The 18969-nt window shown below is 41.8% G+C and overlaps 1 protein-coding gene and 1 non-coding gene across 2 annotated transcripts in view; both read right to left on the reverse strand.

Moving 5' to 3' along the window:
* DZANK1 (double zinc ribbon and ankyrin repeat domains 1) overlaps positions 1 to 18969 on the reverse strand; it is a 99701-nt gene that overhangs the window by 78446 nt on the left and 2286 nt on the right. Inside the window, exons 2-5 of the mRNA XM_075527978.1 lie at positions 9710 to 9863; positions 5294 to 5408; positions 3768 to 3864; positions 2073 to 2203 (exon numbers count right to left, since the gene is read on the reverse strand). Coding sequence (XP_075384093.1) covers positions 2073 to 2203; positions 3768 to 3864; positions 5294 to 5408; positions 9710 to 9863 — 497 coding nt within the window. The remainder of the gene's footprint in view (positions 1 to 2072; positions 2204 to 3767; positions 3865 to 5293; positions 5409 to 9709; positions 9864 to 18969) is intronic.
* LOC142423558 (U6 spliceosomal RNA) lies at positions 11033 to 11138 on the reverse strand. Its single transcript, XR_012779187.1, has one exon. It is a non-coding gene; the product is annotated as a U6 spliceosomal RNA (small nuclear RNA).

Below are 18969 nucleotides of genomic sequence, written 5' to 3' on the forward strand. Positions count from 1 at the left end.
CCCTTAGTCTTAACGCTTAAACCCTAGTTATGGTATAATTGAATTAGAACAGTCTTTGAGAAATGTATCTATCACCATGGAACAAAGACAGATGAGGCTGCTGAGAATTCCTAAACTCTTTGGCCAAATGGTCCCTGGAAAACAGAGGCGCTGGACATTTTACTAGCTCAGAAAGGTGGAGTCTATGAAGTTGTCAGCACTCCTTGCTGCACATAGCTAAATGATAAAGGGAAGACAGGATAGACACAGAATTAGACAACAGGTTACATAGCTGCACTCTAAGTGCCACCAGACTTACTTGACTAGCTACCATCAGGTACGAGCAAGGTCAGCTTTACAAGAGATACCAATCATTTAAATTTGCATTATGCTCATAGTATGCATAATTATACTTATCTTCACTGTTGCCTCACATGCTGTAGAGGAAAAAGAATGACATGGACCAAGGTGAAGTACATAGGCTTTGATTAACACTTCGATGTACTTGATGGAGACCCAGTTCACATCTGAGTCCTGCCGAAGAACCAGATAGCATCTCCTGGAAAACCAGCACCATGAGTTTGAAGAGCCTGCCATGGCCACGATCTGGAGACCCAGCTAAACATAAATGTACTGTCCTCAGTCTCTAATCAAGAGGAGGAAATGCATTAGTGCCAGAAACCAAAAGGTAGATGTTCTGCAGAAATCTATGCCCTGCACACAGAGCCTTGGTCCCATCTTGAATCATTCCAAAAGCCACCTTGAGTATTCCACATATGCATTTCTAACCACAACAAGGGTGATAAGGACAGAGCTTGGAAAAGCAGGGAGGAATAGTGTGTTTACAGAAAAATATAGGGGATATATCAACTAATTAAGATGGGCATACACACAAAAGAATTAGGAATCATGTCCTTCAGAGATCTAGGATATGTAAGAAGGAAAAATAGTTCTCTCTATCCTTTCATTCTGACCTGTTAGATCAACCAACCACCCCTTCCCTGTTATTACCACAAAACTTACTTTAAGAAATTTTGAGAGGTGAGGAAATATTTAGTGATATGTGTTGTTAATTTCCCATTTTTCTTTTCTTTTTCGTTAAATTTGTCTTGTTTTTCTTGGCCAGAAGTAACATTGATGAAAAGGGCGGTGGGAAATTGGCTCATTATTATGACCTAGAATTTCCCTCAGGACAAACTTCAGTGCGACTGTTGCAAGATTTTCTGAAAATAACAGATCTAATCAATCCTGAGAAAACCTAAAAGTAAAAGAAAGACCTATTTCCCAAACTCTACAATTTTACATTCTATATCCCTGAACATAAGACCACAGACCACAAATATGCCTATCCCTGTGAACAACTTAGAGCACCGGGTCAAGCCTCTCTTCATTTGGAAGAGCTTGTTCCCCTTAATGTAGAGCAGATGAGGAGAGATTTCTCTTCACGCAGGCAGGATGACACTCTGTAGCCCATATATGCAGAAAGTAGTTACAGAAAGAGAGACCGCCACCCCTGATTCCATCAAAGATTACATGTATGGAAATCTCTTGATGGGGAATGAAAGAAGTGAGAATGATTCCCTTGTGGGATGAAAGCTTGGAGAAGCCCCCAGAATAAGACTTCCTCTCTCTAATGACAGCTTTAAACTATTTTATACAGATACTGCTTCAGAGACCAAGAACTGGTGCCATCTGTGAACTACATCTCACCTTCAGGACCACATTCCCCAGAATCCCCTGTACCATGCATCGTCCAGTATGGAGCACAGCATGCATAGAATGATGTTTCCAGAACGTCAAAGAAGCCACATGGGCTGGCTTATGGTTTCTCCCTCCTAGGAGCCTCTAATAAAATTCTCCAGCATTGCATCCCCGCAAAACAAAATTTATTCACATGTCTACTATCTTCCTCCCCCAAAGCCCAATAAAAATGTAAGCTCCATGACTATAAACCCTTCCTTACCCAATATAATCTCTCCAAGGCTTAGAACACTGTCTGCCCCACAGTGAAAGGCTGGAGTCGTTTCATTCATAAAGTACTTCATTCATGGGAAACATTAAAAATAAGAAAAGTGATTCCACTTAGAATTTACCTGAGACTGGTGCGTAGGTGGTATAGGACCTGATTCTGATTCTTCATGGGAGGCTAGGATTTCCAGTGGACTCTCAGAGAAGCAAAGATCTTTCGGACTTTTAGGATCCGTTCTTTCACCTATTTTAAGGCCTAAAATTAGATTTAAAATATTTTTATGTGCAAAAACCAAAAAAATCCTATCATTGTGAATGAGGGGGGAGTGCCAAGTGGAGACCCAAAGTCCATCTGGAGGCAACTGGAGATCCCTTTACAGAAGGGTCACAGGGAGGAGACGAGCCAGTCAGGGTGCAGTGTAGCACCGATGAAACATACAACTTTCCTCTAGTTCCTGAATGCTTCCTCCTCCCCCACTATCATGATCCCAATTCTACCTTACAAATCTGGCTAGACCAGAGGATACACACCGGTAATGATAAGAGCTGGAAACACAGGGAATCCAGGACAGGAGGATAAGGGAAAGATGGGGATAGAAAAGGGAAACCGATCACTAGGATCTACATATAACCTCCTCCCTGGAGGACAGACAACAGAAAAGTGGGTGAAGGGAGACATTGGTCAGTGCAAGACATGAAACAATAATAATTTATAAATTTTCAAGGGTTCTTATGGTAAGGGAAAAAATGAGCTGATATCAAGGGTTCAAGTAGAAAGCAAATGTTTTGAGAATGACTATGGCAAAAAATGTACAAATGTGCTTGATACAATGGATAGATGAATGGATTGTGATGAGTTGTATGAGCCCCCAATAAAATGATTTTTAAAAGACATAAAAAGAATAAACATATGTGTTTTCATTTATGTCCTCATAGTTGGGAACATTTTAGTAAGGGACCACTGTTGGATACTTTTAAAATGTCGCAACCACACTTTTCTTGAATGACTAATGTTCTCTAACCAAGAACTCTTGTTATCTAAAAATCACAGATTATCAAAAACCTTGCTGTTTGAAATATTATCAATAAGAAACCTCCTATTCTTACCTGGAAGATCTAATTCACTGACACAGAGAAATGACCTCAATTTCCAAATATGGTGCGAAACTTCAGGTAAGAATTTTTTTTGGGGGGGGAAGCAATTTCTAAATGCAACATTCCACATATGAAATTGATAGTTTCCAAGATAGCAGATCCCTGGGTTCCCTTTGCAGTCCAGTGTCACACAAAGGCATGGTTTTCTAGGAAACCATTAAAACTCTGTTTTCATTTCAATTTCACCAAACTCTACTCTTCCCTCAAATTGATTTATTTATTTGAAGAGATATCCTAGGGTTTCTATGATGTATGGTCTCCCTTACGGTACTGCTTGCTCTTAAGTTGTTGGACCTACAATAGCAATAAAATTCAAATTATGGCTTACTTTCTTCTAGTGTTTCTTATTACAGCAGTTCCTCTGATAAGAAAATAAGTAGTAAATGTGTTTGGTAGGTTTAGAGCAGGGGTCCTCAAACTACGGCCCGCGGGCCACATATGCCCCACTGAGGATATTTATGCGGCCTGCCGGGTGTTTTTGCCGCTACTGCCTGTCCTGCTTAGCAGCCGACTCATCCAGTGTGCATAGGAATTTGTTAATTTTTTTTTTAAACCGTAGTCCGGTCCTCCAACAGTCTGAGGGACAGTGAACCGGCCCCCTGTTTAAAGTCTGAGGAACCCTGGTTTAGAATATTCAACCTTTTCTTCATTCTGTGATTTCATACCTGGAAATTTTCTAAAGTTAATATTCCAATTAGGTGTATATCCAGCATGCTTACCTTTCTTTCTTAGTTTTGATCTAACAAGTCCATTTTTCAACCCCTAGAAATAAACAGATTGCATATCAATTACTTGATTATGCCATTGGATAATGTGAAGGGGTTTGCAGTTTTCCTAAGTGCCCTTGCTTAACTGTATTCTACAAATACAGCTCCCTATCTGGTCTACTTGACTGGCAGTATGACCAGTTGGTCAATCCCAGCTGGTCAAATAGCCAAACAAAGAGCAAGCAGGTGGCAGAACTCTGAGGCAGAATGTTGCACTCATGAGAGTCTGAGTAATAACAGAGGTGCCAACAAACCCAGGAGACAAGCCAAGGACGGAGTTAAATCAAGAGAAGGCACTACTATGCACACAGTCCTTACTCTTCTGTCTGAAGTTTCTTCTTCAGGAATTTAGTCTCCTGTACACGTTTGAGCGCCTGCTGACACATATCGACTCAGGTTCTGCTGACTTGTCATTCCCCAGGTTCCTGCTTGATCATTCTTGAGATTGCACCTATTGGTTTGATCCTACAGCCTCTTCTCTGGCCTCTGGTATATTCTTGGGATTAAAAGATTCCTAAACAAATATCTTTGGTTTTCAACAAGGTTTCCATTACTCAGGACTCTTGTTCACTTCCCTTACTATGGACTAGGCAATCATCTGGTCCCATTCCTTGGATCTATCTCACTAATGCCCACCATCCAGGAATTAGTTTCAAGTATCCTCCTTAGGGAAGTTTGATTCAGAAGTGAATACTTCACCAGGGGTTTCTACTAATTCTGGTGTATTGATTCAAAATATACACATTCAAATACAGCCTCCCTTGATAGAGCCTATCAAATACACACAATGGATATGGCAGACATTCTCTCTGCCACTTGGGAACTTGCAATGCAGGGGAAAGACAGACACAGAATGAAGTAATAAAAAATTCAAAGCATTTTATAAAAGACATACACCACATATACTTGTGTATAAGCCAAGTTTTCCAGCACCTTTTTAATGCAGATTTTGTGGTAAAATTAGGTGCCTTGACTGTTACTCGGGCTGGCTTATACTCAAGTACATAAGGTACCTCCGTGTTAGAGGAGCAGAGATAAGATGTCGAACAAACAATTTAGTTGTCCTGGAGTATATGTCAGGAAGTCAGAGGTAAAGCAGAAAATGCCAACTGAGGACAGAAGTGTATTACATGGAGTGCCAGGCTGATGGTTTTTGCATTCTTCATTACATAAAGGGTAATCAGTGAAGACACTGGATGGAGCAAGAGCAGTAATGGTACGCAGAAATTAACTTTGGCAGGGTGGAGGAGGGACTGAGCAAGCTAGGAATCAGAGAAGATACTGTGCAATGGATGAGACTGACTTCAATTATAAACCCCTGGTTGGGAGCTGAAGTGGTGAAATGAAAAGGAAGAAGTGACCACTAAGGAAGCAAGACTTAACAAGGTGGTGCTATCTGAATGTGTTACACTTTTATTACTTACCTGCTTTGAAAAACATTTGAGAACATTTTCAGCAGCATCTTCAGAAGAGATAGTATTTGGTGCTTCATAGTCTACCTGAAACACCTTCGTTACAATGCCACTCTGTCTGCAGTCTCTGAAAATCATTTTAAACGAAAAGTAAAACTGTCTGTTAGGTAGAATCAAAGAGAATGTGGCTATCAATTAAGATGAGTCTCTTAAAGTCTGTTGGTTTAGCCACTAAACTTGTTGCTGCTGTTATGTGCCAACAAGTTGGTTCAGGTCATTAATTACCCCAGTGTTATCAGTCATCTAAAATCAAAAAAATCTTATCATTTGTATGCTCACCTCCCTGATACGATTGCTGAAGAAAAATGGGTGCATAAGCAAGTGTGGTGAAGAAAGCTGATGGTGCCCAGCTATCAAAAGACATAGCATCTGGGGTCTTAAAGGCGTGAAGGTAAACAAGTGGCTATCTAGCTCAAAAGCAACAAAACCCACATTGAAGAAGCACACCAGCCTGTGTGATCATGTGGTGTCGAAGGCATCAGGTATCAGGCATCAAAGAAAAAAAAATCGAATCATTGTGAATGAGGGGGAGTGCAGAGTGGGGACCCAAGACCCATCTGTGGGCAACAGGACATTCCTTACAGAAGAGTCACGGGGAGGAGATGAGCCAGTCAGAGTGCAGGGTAGCTGTATTGGACAGGGTTCTCTAGAGAGACAAACCAGATTGCTAGTAATTATATATAAATATATTTATAAAGATAGATATATAATTCAAGAAATGAACCATTAAATTATATACAGATAGATAATACAAGAAATTAACAGTTAAATTATATAGCAGCGAGACACTAGCAGTCCTTCAAGTTTTGAGAGCTGCCAGTTGCCAGTCCCCTTCTGTAGGGAGAGCTGGGCTATATATATCCAGGCAGCAAACAGCAAGGCCGGTCCCCAACTGTCATCAACTGTCAGTCCCCAGCTCCAGAGATGAACATTCCAATCGTGTGGGCTTAAAGGGACCTCAACTTACAGCGACACAGTCCACAGGCTAGGCATCCCACAGGTAGTGTACCCCTTTAAAATGAGGCACAGAACAACAAGGTAAGGCTCACCAAGTCATTTATCCCTCTGCCCTTCAGTTAATCTTACTTGTGTTTATCGGCCAGGCTGGCACAATAAACTATAGCAGTAGCAATGATGAAATATACAACTTTCCTCTAGTTCCTAAATACATCCCCTACCCCCCCTACCCCACTATCATGATCCCAGTTCTACCTTATAAATCTGGCTAGACCAGAGGATGTACACTGGTACATATAGGAACTGGAAGCAAGGGAATCCAGGACAGATGATCCCTTCAGGACCAGTGCTGACAGTGGTGATACTGGAAGGGTGGAGGGAGGGTGGGGTAGAAAGGGGGAACCAATTACAAGGATCTACATATAACCCCCTCCCTGGGGATGGACAACAGGAAAATGAGTGAAGGGAGACATCGGACAGTGTAAGATATGATAAAATAATAATAATTTGTAAATTATCAAGGTTCATGAGGGAGGAGGCGAGCAGGGAGGGATAAAAATGAGGAACTGATACCAAGGGCCGAAGCAGAAAGCAAATGTTTTGAGAATGATGATGGCAACAAATGTGCAAATGTGCTTGACACAATGGATGAACATATGAATTATGATAAGAGTTGTATAAGCCTCCAATAAAATAATTTTTAAAAACTACCCCTATGCACAACAGAAAGAAACACTGCACAGTCCTGCACCAGGCTCGCAATGGTTCCTATGCCTGGGTCCACTTTTGCATCCATCATGTCGATCCATTTCATTGAGGGTCTTCCTCTTTTGCTGCCCCTCCCCTTCTCTAGTGACTGGTCTCTAGGGATAATATGTCCAAAGACTGAGTCTCGCCATCCTTGCATCTAAGAAGCACTCTGGCCATACTTCATCCGAGACAGATCCGTGTGTTCTCTCAGCAGCCCACTGTACTTTCAGTATTCTTCTCCAGCACTGTGAGTCAAAAGCATCGATTCTTCTGCAGTCTTCCTTATTCAATGTCCAAGTTTCACATGCATAAGAGGAAATGGAAATGCCATGGCTTGGGTCAGGTGCACCTTAGTTTTCAAAGTAACATCCTTGCTTTTTAGAACTCTTTAGAGTTCTTTTGCAGCAAATTTACCCAATGCAATGTGCCTTTTGATCTCCTGACTGCTGCTTCCACGAGCATTGATTGTGGAGCCAAGCAAGATGCAATCCTTGACAACTTCAATCTTTACTCCATTTAATCCTGATGTTACATATTATTCCAGTCATGAGAATTTTGGTCTTCTTTACATTGAGTTGTAATCCATACTGAAGGCTCATGTGTTAGGCTGGGCTTACTAGAAAAACACATCCAGAGACACTCATATATGTATAAACAAGAGCTTTATATCAAGAAGTAATTATATATAAAGAAAACATCTTGACCTGATGCCAAGGGATTAAGTGGAGAGCAAAAATGCTTTGAAAATGATTAGGGCAATGAATGTACAGACGTGCTTTACACAATTGATGTATGTATGGATTGTGATAAGAGTTGTAAGAGCCCCTAATAAAACATTAAAAAAAAAAGAAAGAAAACATCCTGGTACAGTCTAACCAATTCCCTAAGTCTGATACCAGTCCATAAGTCCTCTTCAGATTCATGTAGCCACAGGTAATTATGCAAAATGCGGGAAGATAAAGGCTGGTGGGTACAAAGTAGAGTGGATACAAGGTCGGAAGCAAGGCAGGCTTCAGGTAGCTCTCAGGGTCGGCAAGCAGGAAGAGAAAAGCAGAGAAACAGAGAGTCCTAGGGTCCTCCTTATAAGGTGTGGTAGTCCAGGCTGACCAGAGAAACAAATCCAGAGACACTCATACATGGGTAAGAGAGAACTTTATATCAACGAGTAATAGTATATTAAGAAAACATCCCAGCCCAGTCTAGATCAAGTCCTTAAATCTGATTATTAGCCCATATGTTCAATACCAGTCTATAAATTCCTCTTGAGACTCATGCAATACATGCAATGACACTGAATGCAAGATCACAGGCCAGTGGGTGGAAAATCTTGTGGATCCAGGTAGTGGAAGCATCTAAGGACTGGCATGGGTCTCCACATGGTTCCTCCAGCTCCATGGCTCTGGCTCCATCAGCACAGCTCCATGAGGCTTGTCAACAGGTATGTCTTGCAGCAAAAGTGTGTCCGGCTTCCAGGAAGGAAAACAGGAGTTCACAGAATATTCTGGAGAAGGCCAGGCCCACAGAGAGGCCTCATTGGCTATGACCTGATTGACAGGCTAGACTCCACCCCTTCGCTAAAATTGACAGGGGATTACGTAGCTGCCACAGAAGGCCACACCCCCAAGGGGACAGCAACAAGCTTTAACAACCTGCGATATGCAGATGCTACAACCTTGCTTGCTAAAAGTGAGGACTTGAAGCACTTACTGATGAAGATAAAGGATTGCAGCCATAAGTATGGATTATAAATCATTGTAAAGAAAACCAAAATCCTTAAAAAAATAATAAAAGAAAACCAAAATCCTCACAATTGGAACAATATGATGATAAAAGGACAAAAGGTTGAGTTGTCAAGGATTTTGTCTTGCTTGGATTCACTATCAATCAATGCTCATGGAAGCAGCAGTCAGGAGACCAAGCAAGTAAGTGCGCACTGGGTAAGTTTGCTCCACAAATCTGTTTAAGAATATTGAAAATCAAGGACATTATTTTCAGGACTAATATATACCTGACCCAAGACTTGGTATTTTCCATATGCATGTGAAAGGTGAACACTGAATAAAGAAGACTGAAGAAGAATCAATGCATTTGAATTGTGGTGCTGGAGAAGAATACTGAAAGTATCTCGACTGCTGAAAGGACAAACCGATCTGTCCTAGATGTATGACCAGAGTGCTCCTTAAAGGCAAGGACGGCGACACTTCCTCTTACATACTTTGGACATATTACCAGGAAAGACCAGTTCCTGGGGAAGGACATCATGCTTGGTAAAGTGGTGGAGCATCAATAAAGAGGAAGACCTTCTGAGGGGCTGGCCCCAATCCCAACTACTACGTGAACACCTGCCCCTCCCCCCAGAAGAATTTATTTCAAAGGACGGCATTGAATCTGCAGCTCCAAGAGAGAGACATCTCTGATCGGAGCACAATTCTCACACTGTGTCTCCCGTGCTGTCCCCTGCAGGGCCATGATTTGTGTGCTTTGTGGTATGTAAAAAAAAAAAAAAAAGATAAGCACAAATGTTACATGTATGGTGAAATTAAAGTAACCTTTCATTTAATATTCTATTAATTCAGCACTGATATTCACAAGAAATAAAAACAAACAACAATATGTTACATTATGCTAAAAGGCTGCTTAATCATTATGTTCTTAACTTACTTAGAGACTGCCATAGCTTTAACTTGTATTTTTCCATCAGGCAGAGTAATAGGTTTTGTATATAGCAATGTATTACTTTCACCATAACCAATTCTCTTTAGAAATTCTGGTTTGCTGCCATCCAGGGTATAATATATATTGACATCTGGGGTATCTGAAAAATATAAAACAGGACAATGATAATTAAATCAAGTAGCAAGTCTCTGCCTAAGTACTGCCTATACGTCAATTATGTAATTATAAACATGCGAGTGTATGCGTGTATACTAAAATGACACACATACATATATGCATAGTGTAAGGAGCCCTGGTGGTGTAGCAGGCTACATATTTAACTGCTAACCACAAAGTCAGCATTTCCAACCCACCTGCCACTCAGCAGAGAACGATGAGACTGTCTGGCCCCATAAAGACTTAGTCTCATAAACGCAAAGGGGCAGTTCTATAGGTCTGGTGTGAGTCAGAATCAATTTGATGGCAGGAGCTGAGTGTAAAGTATATAGTATATATGTGTGTCTGCATATACTTTATTTTATAGAAATAATAATGAACAATAATTAAGTTATTTCTTTATTCCAGGCACTGTATATGGTGAATTGATTTCATTTGCCTTGTCCTAGGAGGCAGGTCTTATTTTATACTCATTTTATAGATGAAGAAGTTGAGTCCCATAGAGGTTAAGAAATTTTCTAAATAACAGAAGAGGTATGGTATGACTTCTGCTAACTTGTATCCCTAACCCATGTTCTTGAACTGTTTTTCACTTTTCTCTCTCCAACAGAGAAGTGATACAAATAACAAAAAATACTCACCACCATCTAGTCAATTCTGACTCATAGAGATCCTATTGGATTTTGCCCTTCTGGGTTTCTGAGACTGTAATACTTTATAAGAGTACAAAGTTTTGTCTTCCTTTTGTGAAGGGGCTGGTGGTTTTGAAATGCCCAACGCATAACCAATACATCACCAGAGTTCCCATGATACAAATACAGCAAGGGTCAATTTTTAAGACTACAACACCCATTTTAAAAGTAGAAGTTAGGTTTTAATTTGGGGAGCATTTTTTATGAAATACTTTATCATATTTTATTTGGTCTCAGTAAATTTCTACATCGGAGTAGGGAGGATAGGGTGGGAGCAGGAGTGGGTGTGGGGGGGGGTATGATATAAAGATAATAAAATTCATATGATTAAAAATACATTCAAATAACACGAGCTACCCAGAAAACACCAATGGTATCTTCATTACCCCTATATAATCATGGGAAAGTTCCATTATCTTCCTTTATTCCTTTTGTTTAGTTTATTTTTAACAGTTGCACTAAAAATATGGATCATGTCACAAATTTGCATGTCATCCTTACATAGAGGCCATGCGAATATTCTCTGTATAGTTCCAGTTTTAATATATAATGCTGCCAAAGGGAACACTCCATTATCTTTTATTCCACTTTCCACTATGTTAGCTTGGGTTTTCTAGATACTGTGGAGAACTCATTGTATAATGCTGAGTTTCTAAGGCAACAAAACCAAGATATGTCTATGTCTGTATCCATCTGCCTATGTACAAAAGAACTTGACATCAAGAAAGAAGTGACCCAGCCAAATCCAACTCAAGTTCATGGGTCAGATGCTAGCTGGAGGCCCTCCAGAATCACACAGCTTCCCACTGATGAAGCAGAAGGCAAAGCAGGAAGCTAGGAGAGCACAAGCTCCAAGGCAGTGTTCCTCAACCTGTGGGTCGCGACCCCTTTGGAGGTCAAATGACCTTTTCACAGGGGTTGCCTAAGACCACCGGAAAACATAAAATTTCACAACATATAATTACTTATTGTTTTGTGATTAATCACTATGCTTTAATTATGTTTAATAATGTTCAATTTCTAACAATGAAAATACATCCTGCGTATCAGATATTTACATTAGGATTCATAACCAGAGCAATATTACAGTTAGGAAGCAGCAGTGAGAATAATTTTATGGTTGAGGAACTGTATGAAAGGATCGTGGCGGTAGGGAGGTTGAGAAGCCCTGCTCCAAGATCTGCAGGAACACGGCAGGGCAGGGACAGCTCCCCAGGGCAGTGGGCCACATGAGCCTCAGGCTGCAGACACCAGACCAGGGCTCAGTCAGGCAGGAAGGAGAGGAGGAGCAAGTAAGTGAGATTCTCCAAAGCATTTTTTCTAAAAATGCCACCCCCCACAGGAAACATTAGGCTGTGATTTCAGTGATAGGTTCCACTTTAACCCTTTCTTCACACAAGCGCAATATTACATAAAATCTAACCATCACACTCACGTCTGTATAAGAAAGAAAATTCTATCAAGAAAGCGGCCCACATAGGTGCACAGCAGGCAAGCCCTTTCTAGTTCAAGTCTGTGGGTCAAAAGGTAGGTGAAGGTCCTTACCAACTCGTACAGCTGTCAACCATCAGCAGAAAAGAGGAAAACCACAGGGGAATGGAGGCACGGTCAAGGGGATCTGAGGTCGACAACCAACCCAACAGACCACCAAAAGCTCCCAGGGGCAGCAAACCACATGATGTCTGGTGTCCCCAAAATGCCAGATACAGAATCCAGGATAGCAGGAAGAAGAGCGAAATTTTAAATTCTCCAGAGCTCCTCTTACAGATATCCACTAGAGCACACCTCCAAGAACTCCAAGAAGACATCAGGCTGTGACTTGTTTGAGAGGTTCGATTCCACCAATATCGTCTTTCTTTCTTTTTTATTCTTGTTTAGTTATTTAACAGATTTATTTTTTATTTTGACGTTGGGGGGTCAGGTTACATGTCAGACCATCAAGTCCGCATTCAATAGGGCAGTTCAAATGATTCACATTAATACTCTACCCCCACACCCATTATTCTATCCTTTCTTTTTAATAATCATTTTATTGGGGGCTCTTACAATTCTTGTTACAATCCAAACATCAATTGTGTCTGGCATATTCCTACATATATTCCATCTTTCTTTTCTAGACATTTACTTTCCATTGAGCCCTTGGGATCAGCTCTTTTTTACCCTCCTCCTCCCCACACCCCAACCCTTGTGGCCCCTTGATAGTTTGTAGATTGTTAATTATTTTCAATCTTCACACCAACTGCTGTCTCCCTTCCCCTCTGGTGTCTGTTGTTCTTCCCCCTGGATGAGGGGGTGTGATTATGTGCCATTCATTGTGATCAATGCCCCCCTCCCTCCCCACTTCTCCCCCTCCCCCTACCCTTTTAACTCAAGTCCCATTCCTATTCCTGGGTTTCATGTCTTGTGAGTTTTATCTCTTGCCTTTACCTATATACATGCTCCCATCTAGTCTAGATTGGGGAGCGGCACTGGGGTCATGATAGTGGGGGGTGAGGAAGCCTCAAGGGAGCAGAGTTATACTGCGTGACCCATTAGTGCTCTACTGCACCCTGATTGACTTAACTCCTCCCTGCAAACCCTCTGTGGGGGGATGTTCCATTGTCTATAGATGGGCTTTGGGTCTCCGCTCCAACCCCCCTCCATTCTCACCACTGCATTTTTGTGTGTTTGTTTATTGTTTGTTGTGAGTCTTTTGATGTCCATTGCCGGGTCTCAATGACACCTCAGGAACACATCATCAGATGGTGTGCTTCTTCCATGTGGGCTTGTTGCTTCACTGTTGGATGGCCGCTTGTTTAATTTCAAGACTTTAAGACCCCAGACACTATACAGTTTAATAGCTGGGCACCATCCTCTGTCTTCACCACATCTGCTTATGCACCCATATGGTCTTCAATGATTGTGTAGGGGGGAAGGTGGTGAGCATCACAGAATGCCAATTTGTTAGAACAAAGTGTTCTTGTATTGAAGGAAGGTATGGGCCAAGGCCCACGGCCCATCTGCAGCTTTAGTGTATTGCCTTATATGTACATAGGCCAATGCCATTATTGTTATGGATTAATGCATTTGCATAAATGCACACCTTTGTTTTTCTCCCTTTGCTTTCTAGAGCTTGTCTGTTTCCTTTTGCTTCCTCCTGCCCCATCGCTTCCTCCCTTCTTCCTCCTCTTAGTGCTTCCTCTCCACTAGCCTGGTGTTGCTCTAATACTCACAGGATCTCCACCCTCTCCTAGATGCTGGTTCTGCTTCCCTAGTTGTTCCCCTGTCCATGCTGCCATCCACTCACCACACCCTTCTCCCCACCTCCTTCTTTCCGCCTCTACCTTCCCGGGCCATTAGCCCCATTGCTTTCTCCCTGGGCTTCCCTCCCATGGCCCATCCCATGTCATTAGGCAAACCATCCACGTCCTCATCTGAACAATAAGAAAATGTCGAAGAAAGAAAAGGAAAGAGAAAAAGACGAGAGGAAAAAATAAAGAAAGAAAGAAAGAAAGAAATTTTAAAACCCTACATAGGTCTAGGTCTCTTGGCTGGTCCCCATGAGACCCGCCTCCCTGGTCTTGAGGGAGATCCAGGGCTGCCCCTCCTAGTTCAAAGTCAATTCTTGGGGCTCCTCAGGGGCTCTGTGGCTCAGCTTTACTCCAATTGCTGATGTTATGCTCCATTCCCACAGTGTCTCCCTGTCGTGTGTACCCATTATTGTCCCCTGTCTCCATCTGCTCCAGTTAGGGAACAACATGTCTTGAGCTGTTGGTAGTCCCACAATCCTCTCTGTGCCCCAGCAGCTCCATGCAGGGACCTCATCCTCTGGGCTTGGTGTGCACATATGGAGTCTAGGCCAACTGTCCCTTTCTCCTTTCCCTTCTTGGTTTGCTTCTGTCTTGTATGGTAGACTGGTTCCTTTCAACCACCAGAAGTTCTAGTGTCGTTCTCTGTAGCTCACGCTTCCAGGGTTAGGGGCAAGCTGGTTCTGGTTGGGGCCGGCCCTGTAGTCCAGTATTTTCATGCATTCCTCCACGTGTTATGTTGCCCTCCTGGTATTGTGTGCCATGGTGGGCTCTGTAAACACGTTCCAATTCTAGCTTAACATGATTCCTTCTAACACTTCCCATGCAATGATGTGTTTTGTGTGACTGTCCGTGCTTTTGAGTCATGCTCTCATTCTTAATCATGCTCCTGGATGGCCATGATCTTACCAGCCAGGTCTGTGCACAGCATGGGTCAAGGCGAGGTGGGGCAGAGACCTGGAGAGAGCCAACCGGGGACCCCATTATTCTATCCTATTCCCAGCCAAGCCCCCAATTTCTCTTCTCTGTCTTAAGGATCGCTATTCCTCCCTTTCACCTATGTCAGTACCTGTCAACCTTCTAGTCCAGCAGTTTTCAACCTGTGGATCACGACCCCTTGGGGGTCAAACGGCCCTTTCACAGGGGTCACCTAAGACCACTGGAAGACACATGTTTCCCATGGTCTTAGGAACCGAGACATACCGCTCCTTTATCTGTCTCCGGGCAGGTCCGCCAACATGCAGATATGCCCACATACACATACCTGGTGTGATGACATCATGGCAACAACCCCATAACATACACTCCATAAAAATACAGGTGTATGTGACAGAGCTGACATCATAATATATGTAAGAGAGGAAAATGAGCTTTTGAAAGAATGAAAGTGAACAGGAGGGGAGTAGAGATTCACACTCAGCTTTGTCTGGTGCCTGGGAAGCTTTCCTTAGAGGGCTATCTGAATCAGGAGGAAGGAGGGTTTTCCGAATCTTAATACAGCTACTATGTAGACAGCAGCTGCTATGTTGAAAGCAGCAACTCTGTTAAAAGAAGCTACTATGTTGGAAGCAGCAGTATTGGAGGTAAAACGATACTTCATGAAGTATAATTACTGGGTAAATAAAAAATCATGTATTGTAAAATCATGAACTGCTGCTGCAAAAAAAATGTGTACCATGGATGCTGGATTGTTTTTTTTATATTCAGCTGTGGTTGATGTGAATACTGCCCCCTTGTGATAGTAACAGGTATGTAAAAAAACAACACAATGGTAACTCATAGGAAACTTTAATGAACTGTATTGACTGAACTATACCATAAATCAACTTTTATATTATTAAAGCTATTGTTATATATTATTTTCATTAGCAAACCATCCCATGACAATGGATCATGTAGAGAAGGATGTTAAGAAAATATAGTGAGGGTTTTTACACCAATCGGCAAGGAATAGCTAGGCAAACTCATAAGGAAAAGGGAATTTCCTAAGAGACTGGACATGCACTAAAAGGCTATGAAAATATATGTGCAGTAGGAAGCAAGTATGTCACACACACACACTTGAGCACACTCAAAGCCTAAACATGTGCAGTAGGTACCAGTTTTATCAACAGTCACACTCTAAAGCGCATCCAACACACAACCATGCCTTCAAGAGGGGTGTGGGAAGAAATCAGTCAGGGAGGAGAGGTACAAAGGGTCAGATGCTTACACCCACAGCTCTCCATACTTTCCAGAGATGGCCTGATCTTATCTAAGAACATATTATCAAAACTTTGCTTTCACTCATAAAAGCTTACTTCCCCTTACTGTCATGCTGCTGCCATGTGAATTTTTTTTATTTTTTATTTTTATTTATAAATCATTTTATTGTGGACTCATACAATTCTTATCACAATACATACACACATCCATGTGAATTTTTTTAATACTGAGAAACAAGAACTAAGGAAAAGCATCTCATAACATAACATTTTTGGTGCCAAGATTCGGAAAACCCTTCTTCCTCCTGATTCAGATAGCCCTCTAAGGAAAGCTTCCCAGGTACCAGACAAAGCTGAGTGTGAATCTCTACTTCCCCTCCTGTTCACTTTCATTCTTTCAAAAGTTCATTTTCCTCTCTTAAGTAGGAGCAGAGTATGCCTAGTGGTTCATTGGGTTATATTGGGCTGCAACGTCAGCAGTTTGAGACCTCCAGCAGCTCTGCAGGGGAGAGAAGAGGCTTTTTGCTCTTGGAAACAAGAGCCCAATGGGGGTAATTCTACCCTGTCCTAAAAGGTGGCTATAAATTGGCATTGACTCAATGACCATGAGGTGGGTTTTGGGGGGTGAGGGGACAAGGGGGATCTGTGGTTCCTTAGCCTATTGGGTCTTATTTCCAGGATGGAGAAGCACTAAGGTTTGTCTTGCCCACTATCAAGGTAGCCTGGGATAAGACCTGTGTGCCTTTTCCCATGTGATCTGGCAGGCATTTAGAGAGCAGGGCCTTCATCTCCTTCATCATCCTCATCACTCTGATTAACCTATTGGACACTGCTGGAGTAACAGCTCGAAGAACCCCCTCCCCCTAAAATTACAACAAAACATCGCTAAAGAAACCGCAAGAGCTTTAGTAAAGACAGGTGATACTCTAACCTTACTGCAGGAACAATTAGACTCCCTAGCCAAAATCAAGTGAATAATTTATATCAAAAAAGCAGCTCACACAGCTTCAGGACAGGTAAGCCCAGTTCAACTCAAGTCCATGGTCAGAATTTAGTTAATGTCGGACTTCCCATCTGCCAATGGATAAAACAAGGACCACCACAGGCAAACTGAGACAAAATTGAAGGAATAAAAAGTCAGTAGGCAACCGGCGAGGCCCTCAACAGCTCCCAGAGTCAGCAAGTCACATAATAGCTACCATCCCCAAAAGCCAGACCAGCAGGAAAAAATCAAGAGGAAGAACCTGTTCTCCATAGCATCTCGTAAATATCAACTAGGCCATAACCCCAAGGAGGCCTGATTAAGAGGTTGGACTCCACCCATATGTTCTTATAGGTACAGCCAAGTTGACACAAAACCTATCACATCCACTTTTTTAAGCCCCTTCGTACCATTATCCAAGATCAGAAAAAACATCTCCTGACCACCGCCTCTGATGCCCCTGATCTCGTCCTCTACCACTTTAGAGATCTCCAATGTCCTCCACTGGTAGGTCTTCTTCCTTGATGGTTCTGAGAATTCTCTCTCTCTGCTTCCAAAAAATGTTCTTATACACAGAGAAATTTCGGCTTTTAGAGAGGTGTGGTTTCTGTCTCTCAGTAAACCATATTCCCAAGGAAACAAAGGGTGGGTCACTCCCTCTAGTAAACTGGAGACTCAAAATAGAACCCACCTTAATCCTGTCCACTAGCCCAACAGAGAACTACTTCTAAAATGGGATTATAGCCACAGGTACAGAGGCTAGAATTTACAATACCTTACAAAAGGGATTATAGCTGGAAGGACTATACTACTTGCCCAAGATCTCAAGCTTTATTCTTTTTTGTTATTGAATTGTGGGATCTTTATGTTTATCAAATATTAGAAAATGTGGATCCTTTATCACTCCTACTGGGGGCCCTGGTGGCATAGTGGATTACATGTTGGGCTGCTACCACAAAGTCAACAGTTTGATCGCATCAGCCGCTCTGTGAGAGAAAGATGAGGCTGTGTGATCTCATTCAGAAACCTTTGGGGACAGTTCTATTCTGTCCTAAAGGGCTGCTGAGTCAGAATCTACTCAATGGCAGTCAGGTTTGTTGTTGCTCTTGCTATTTGGTATCGTTCCTATTGAGGAGTCCTGGCACAGTGGTTAGAAAACCCAGCTGCTAACTGAAAGAGCCATAGTGGGAAGCTAACAGCTACTCTGTGGGAGAAGCATGTGGCAGGCTGACTGGAAAGATCTGATTCCCAGGAGGCAATCTACTCTGTTCTATAGGATCACTGTGAGTAAGAAGAATAAAGGTAGTGCCTGGATCACCAGTGAGTTTTTATCCTAAATCTGTTTCTGTGGAGGGAAAATGTGGCAACCTGATTCCGTTAAGATTTAACCCTATGTGATAAGAGTTGCACGAGCCCCCAATAAAATGATTTTTAAAAAGATTAAGACCCTATGGGGCAGTTCTACTGTGTCCTGGAGGATCATTATAACTATAAAGAACACAGGCAATGCTGGGATTACAAATTAGTTTCTAACCTAAATCTGTCATTAAATGAAATCCGTACATAAGTTAGGTAAGGTCTGTAGTCAATGTCAGTTAAGTGTCTGTCTTATATAGTGTACCTTTGAATACATAAAAATGATCCAAGGAACACTTTCAAATACACTAACACATCGTTAACATAATAATACAGTAATAATAACAACAATGTTTTGATGCGTGCCACAAAGTAGTGACTGCTTGTTATTAAAAAGCACTGTATACACAGGCACACCTTATTTTATTGCAATTCAATTTATTTATTTTCATTTTAAATTTTTGTTTATTTATTTTTTAGGTTAATTTTATTGCACTTTGCAAACACTAAGTTTGTTACAATTTGAAAGTTTGTGGCAATCTTGTATCAAGCACCACTTTTCCAATAG

The sequence above is a fragment of the Tenrec ecaudatus genome, chromosome 12, assembly GCF_050624435.1.
Source record: "Tenrec ecaudatus isolate mTenEca1 chromosome 12, mTenEca1.hap1, whole genome shotgun sequence".
NCBI lineage: Eukaryota > Metazoa > Chordata > Mammalia > Afrosoricida > Tenrecidae > Tenrec > Tenrec ecaudatus.